The sequence below is a fragment of the Perca fluviatilis genome, chromosome 3, assembly GCF_010015445.1.
Source record: "Perca fluviatilis chromosome 3, GENO_Pfluv_1.0, whole genome shotgun sequence".
Taxonomy (NCBI): Eukaryota; Metazoa; Chordata; class Actinopteri; order Perciformes; family Percidae; genus Perca; species Perca fluviatilis.
Window position 1 is genome coordinate 11,778,853 of NC_053114.1, and position 5,851 is coordinate 11,784,703.

The following is a 5,851-nucleotide window of genomic DNA, read 5'->3' on the forward strand; positions in this document are numbered from 1 at the left end:
CAACTGCAGAGACTCACAGAGACTGAGAGGAGACAGATACAAGAAAGGAGTCTGGGAAATATATACACTACACTGAGCTAGTGCATGAGGTGGCTAATGCTGTAGGAAGTTAAAATAAAGCTTGAAAAGGGGTGTTGGTTTAGTAAATGAGAGGATACACAAGAGGGAATTGGAAACTGGTCGTACCGGAACTGCGCCAAAGTTTGTATCCTCAACTAAATGTATTTGTGATCTTATTTTATCTTGAGTGTGTTGTTGTTCGTCACTGCACAAGGAAATGACTGGAGAGGAAATGCACTTAGTAAATGACAATGATGTATAGCCTGAGAAACTCTTTTAGAAACTGACATAAGATTGTGCTTCAAGATACTAAGATCATTAAAGGAATAGTTTGACATTTTGAGGAATGTGCTTATTTGCTTTCTTGTTTCTCACTTCCTGTCAACAAGACTCTATGACAAGACTTGCTTTTACACTTAGGTTTTTATATATACCAAACAAATGAAATTAACGTGTTAATTAGTAGTTTAGAGGTGCTTGTTGGTGTTTTTGTTCCCTTTGCACAGAGCCATGCAAGCTGTTTCGCCATGATTCTAGTCTTTACGCTAAGCTGAGCTAACGGACTGCTTGCTGTAGCTTTATATTTACTGTACAGACCTAAAAAGTGACTAATTCTCGGCAAGAAAGCCAATAAAGGTATGTCCCAAAAGCCAAACTGTTTTCCTAAATCCAAAAACATTTTAATTGATTTTAAAGCTAGACTGTGTAACTTTTGCAGAACAGCGGCCACTGTGGCTAAACATGAAAATTACAGCACCATAAGTTGAATGTTTATTGGACTGAGTTTGGAGTGTTTTATTGTCTATGAATTTTGTTTGTAAGAGTAAACACTTTGTTATAACTTCTTTCAAAAGATACATAGTATCACTTTAAGTTAAGTCAAAGATGACGACATGAACAGCCATTTTCTAGGGGAGACAAATTTTGGCATGACACAGGCAAAATGGTAAATATCTGTTCAACTGGCATAAAGTTCCCGAGCGATTCTGCCAAATGCTCTCTTCTGTTCTGATTCAAGCTCAGCAGGCAGAGCCATTTCTTCCAGTCTAACAGCTACCTGAAAATCAGACATAAATTGACATAAAGAATAGTTGTATTCCAAAGTCAAGGCTACAGTTTCTCCATTGCATTTCAGCACTTTGACCTTGCCTTTAAAGCCCCAAATTCCCCACTTATATAATATCAAAGAGGATGCCGCTCTCTATCTGTAGTCTTATAGGTCTGACTGAGATTGACAGCAGAAAAGTTCAGAGTTCATCCCCCCTGGCAGAGCTATAAACAGACTAGGTTGTGGGGGTTCTTCGACTCCTCCTCTCTCTCTCTCTCTCTCTCTCTCTCTCTGTCTCTCTCTCTCTCTCTCTCTCTTTCCCCAGCAGTAAGATGATACTGTTTCAATTAGGCTCCAGTGCCACACAAAGGAGCTGGAGCATTTGGCAATCAGTGTCACTTCTGACACCAAAGACACTCGTGCCTCATTTACTTTTTAGGCTAAGACTTGAAAGAGGTTCTGTTTTTTTAAAAAACAAATCAAAAAACAAAACATAGTGTAGCCATATAAATCTCCAGTGCACTGTTGCGTACTTTCCCATCAGTGCAAAGGAAACCAACATCCGAAGACAGGATTTCATTGAGTAGCAGCAAATATTTGATAAATTAGAAAATTAAAACATAAATAACGTGTTTAGCGTGAACCCCAGCCCCCCCACACACACACACCTACCTACACACACACACACACACACACACACACACACACACACACACACACACACACACACACACACACACACACACACACACACACACACACACACACAGGGAAAAGACAACATCTCCTAAAAAAATACAAAACTGTTGTTAAACATAAATATAAAAAAATTAATATACACAAAGCAAAAGATCAAATATGATACACTTGCATAAAGTTTGGAGTGAAAGTGCATCATGGTTTGGATCCCCCCCCCCCACACACCTCCTCTGTCTCTATATTGAGGTGAAGTCTATTTATGAGGCCACTATATTCTTGGCAAGAAATGTGTCACTGTCATGGCGGGGGACACTCGGTTTCCTCTTTTTGTTTTGCCGTTCTTACTCAGGCCGATGAACATCCTCGGGTAGGCCATCGACTCGTAGGCGTTGTAGTTGTTGGCGAGGAGCTTCTCTCTGAACTTACACTCATTGTTGAAGTGTAACTGAAAGAGAAAAGAGGGAGATATAAGGATTACTAGAAAATGCTAATTGTTTGAAGGCAGAGACAAAACAAAGATGCCGGGACTTTTTGGGAGGGGGTGGAGGGGCGAAGGAGGTTCAAGTCTATATTGTTTGTCGTGATTAATATCAAACAATTGCTTTATTTCTGAGGGCAAGTCTATTGTACAGTAGCTGTTTCATTCAGAGATTTCCACAAAAAATTAGATTGTCAAATGGTGAATGATGTGAGTGAGGCGGGCCTCAGGACACCAGGCTCTGATTGCACTGAGTGGAATAATAGCTTGTGAGCTGGGAATCATAAGGCTCTTTCCAATGGAACTTATCTTAGACTGTTTCTTGATTCGTATATGGTGTTGTATTCTTTAAATAATCAGGATGTGCTGTTTGATACATAACTACTTGTGTTAATAAATGAATGTTCTACAGGGAAATTTAAAGATTAAGACCAGAACGTTGGCCCTATCTCTGAACCGTGGTTGGTGCTGGAAATCACGCTAACTAGCCAGCCGGCCTCTAAATTAGTCAAATGTAACAACTTAATGTTTTATTCACTCCCTCTTGTCACATCATAGGAAAGTACATTGCTATCGCTGGAGTGACAACTTTGTTCGCCTCATTTTCTGTGTAGCATGAAGGCATGTTAGGTGGGTGGAAGTAGCAAGCTAACGCCAGTGTTTGCATGACTCCTCTGCTCCGCTTCCCACCGCATGGAGAATTCTTTGCAGAGAGAACGGATGACAGCTTGGTTTTGCCGCTATTGATCCAGGCAAACACTGTTTGTTATGGGTATCATAGCAACGTTAGGTGGGTATCCCGTTTCAGAAGAGATTACCGCCACCTGCTGGTTTTGCGAGTTATTATGCACACGTGTGCAGAACGTACGTAGTACTTGGCCGTCAGCTGTAGTCTCTGCGGTGTGTTCCAGTGCAAATTTTTGGCCAAGACAAAGGCGACAACAGCCGAAGTGAGGCCACGCCAAAGTCGCCCTTTGTCGCCACTAGTTGTTGGCCGTCGGCTTGGTGTGTCAGGGCCTTTACTTTTCAATCTAAACAGACCATACAGCAGCAGCTAACACAGGTTTTGACCATTGATAGCTAAGTAACAGTTGCCCCTGGCAGTCACTGGGTATAAACACTCAGTAATAATAATAATAATAATAATAATAATAATAATAACTTAGTAATAACTTTACTCTACGTAAAAGGGGGGAGAATCTGGAAGGACTAAGGTGATATTCTATATGCCAATTCCAGTATTTTGTGACTTAATTACAGAAAATTAATAATGTGTCAGTCAGTCACAGTGTTGGTTCACTCACAGATCCGTAGAGCTTTCCTCGCTGGTTCATGGCCACAAAGAGTCTGCTGCGAACACCCAGCAGAGTGACTACTCCTCTCTCCACCGGAGAGATCTGCAGAAGACCTTCAGGAAAAAAAAAACACACACACACTGAAACATACTGGTCTGATGGAGTGCTCCACACAGACACTGACATTACTGTATGTGTCCCAGAAGATGAGTTGGATAAGTCAGGAGCATAGAGAGCTAAATAATTCAGTCTCTAGCTGAGATTCAAGCTGTAAATGCTGATGAGCACTTGTGTCTTAACATTTTACAGGTGATACGGTGTGTCAACAATTTGATGTAGATTAATTTATAGTGTGGCACTGTTTGAGCCTGATCTCATTGTAGATCATACACAAATGTAGGTTTTCTTGGCAATAAATGGGTGAAAGATTGTGCACTGTGTGAACTCAAACAGTGTGAATTTTAAATTGTATGCTTAACCAAGGTATTCTAACCTAACCCCAAACTGGTCTTAAACAGTACTAACATATCTCAGAATATTTTATATATAATAGGGCTGTTATATTTAGTTTAATATGATGTGACAATTTGTTCAGAAGTCACAAAAAGAACAATATTTCTTCTGAGGTTTGGTTGATAACATGTAAATATCTTGTCAGTCATCAGTAATTATTGTATTCTTTGGTAAGTCTGTGGCAGGTAATGGCATTAAAGGCACAAGGTTTACTGATGCAGCTTCTCACTTGGCCTCGGCATGCTGGTGGGTTTTAGCAAACTGTCCTTTGTTCCTGCTATCATTTTAAAATGCTTTACAGTGGCTGGAATTCCTTACAGAGATGTTCTGTAATGTATCTCCCTGAATTTGTATGCCTTGTCTCAAAATAATACAGAGGCGGCACAAAAAAAACCAACATGCTTTAAGTTCTCCAAGGCAACACTTAAATTCCACAGCTCGCAGCCTTTTGTCACTCCTCTGCATAAACACGGGATGACAGGGATTAGATTTGACATAGTAGGTAAATAAATATTTGTTATTCTCCCTGTCTGCAAATGCGAGGCAGTGTATGACTTTATCTTGGCCAGACTGCTGGGGTTAATCTGTCTTAACAGATGGGTCTATGCGCTGTGTCCTAACTTTAGGTGCTGGCTGGCCGCTGGCCTGGATCACAGCGGGCTCTGGTTACACACAAGGCGGACAGCAGCGGCACAGATAGGCCTATGCTCAGCGGCACTACCGAACAGTAGAACTCCAGATGTTTGGCCTTACGCATGGATCAATATCTGTAAGGTGTTCACTAGCTGACAGCATGAGCAGCATCTCATTCAGTATGGTGATAAATGAAGGTTTGGATCAGATGGAAGCAGTGTTGAAACATCCTGTTTAGTCAGTTACTGGAAACATGCTCAAAATAATAGTGTTTTAGTCATTTAGTTTATTTCTTCAAAGCTTATAAAAAAAATCTCAGCTTTGCTGTTATTGTTGTTGTTAATACCAACAATTACTGTTAGAAACTGTCAGAGAAAATAAAAAGTCAACTGCTTATATCTAATAGTCTTAAGACGCAACTTACTGTGGCGATTTTCGTTGTGTACTCCCGTTATTCTGCCGTCTGGTAACACCTGAATATGAAAGCCGATCCCCACGTTGCAATAGAGGCGCCGCAACCTTTTAATGCCCAGGAGATAGTCGCCGTCCCGGCTGATCTCCTCCCGCTTCTCCCCCGGGAGCCGCGCCAGGGACCGGGAGTAGAGAGCCTCCCAGCGGTCCGCCGTGCCGTTCAAGCCGGGGGCGCATCCCGCCAGTCCGGTCACCAGGCCCAGGACCAGGACTGTCCGCAGGGCGGCCAGAGAGCCCATCCCGCGTCTGGCTCTGTGAGCAGCGTCCCGGCGTTTGCCTTTCCAATGAAGCGAGAATAAAAAGAAGAAGCAGCGGCTCGGCAGAGAGGAGCGTGTGGAAGTTGCGCTCATTCCCAGACCGACAGGCGCACTGCAAGCTTTAGCGCCGGAGCGACATTGATCTGCATGGACGCTGTGCAGCCATGCCGCTATATTTATACCTGCAGACACATTACATCACAGCTCCACACTTAGAAGAAATCTACAAACTACATTTGCACAATCAGGCGCACAAACAGAGCTGGAGGCTTTATTGAAATCAAATAATAGCTGCCTTATCTGAGAGCAAATGGAGTTTGTAGAAAATACACGAATAAAGGCGTTATTATGATTAACAAAAAGTTCTTTGTGCGAGGCTTTCATTATCAGCAGCAGA

At 42.1% G+C, this 5,851-nt stretch overlaps 1 protein-coding gene across 1 annotated transcript; it reads right to left on the reverse strand.

The window, feature by feature from the left end:
- Positions 1 to 1,915: 1,915 nt before the first annotated feature.
- On the reverse strand, positions 1,916 to 5,585 carry fgf4 (fibroblast growth factor 4). Its single transcript, XM_039795496.1, has 3 exons — positions 5,151 to 5,585; positions 3,590 to 3,693; positions 1,916 to 2,252 (listed from the first exon to the last, which is right to left on the reverse strand). The coding sequence occupies exons 1-3, from the start codon at positions 5,545 to 5,547 to the stop codon at positions 2,076 to 2,078; spliced, it is 678 nt and encodes a 225-aa protein (XP_039651430.1). The 5' UTR covers positions 5,548 to 5,585; the 3' UTR covers positions 1,916 to 2,075.
- Positions 5,586 to 5,851: the final 266 nt, after the last annotated feature.

Coding starts and splice junctions, on each gene's coding strand:
- fgf4 (XM_039795496.1), bottom strand. CDS start 5,547: ATGAGCGCAACTTCCACACGCTCCTCTCTGCCGAGCCGCTGCTTCTTC. Junction 3,694..5,150: donor ACACAACGAAAATCGCCACA/GTAAGTTGCGTC, acceptor TTTTTCCTGAAG/GTCTTCTGCAGATCTCTCCG. Junction 2,253..3,589: donor GAGGAAAGCTCTACGGATCT/GTGAGTGAACCA, acceptor TTTCTCTTTCAG/TTACACTTCAACAATGAGTG.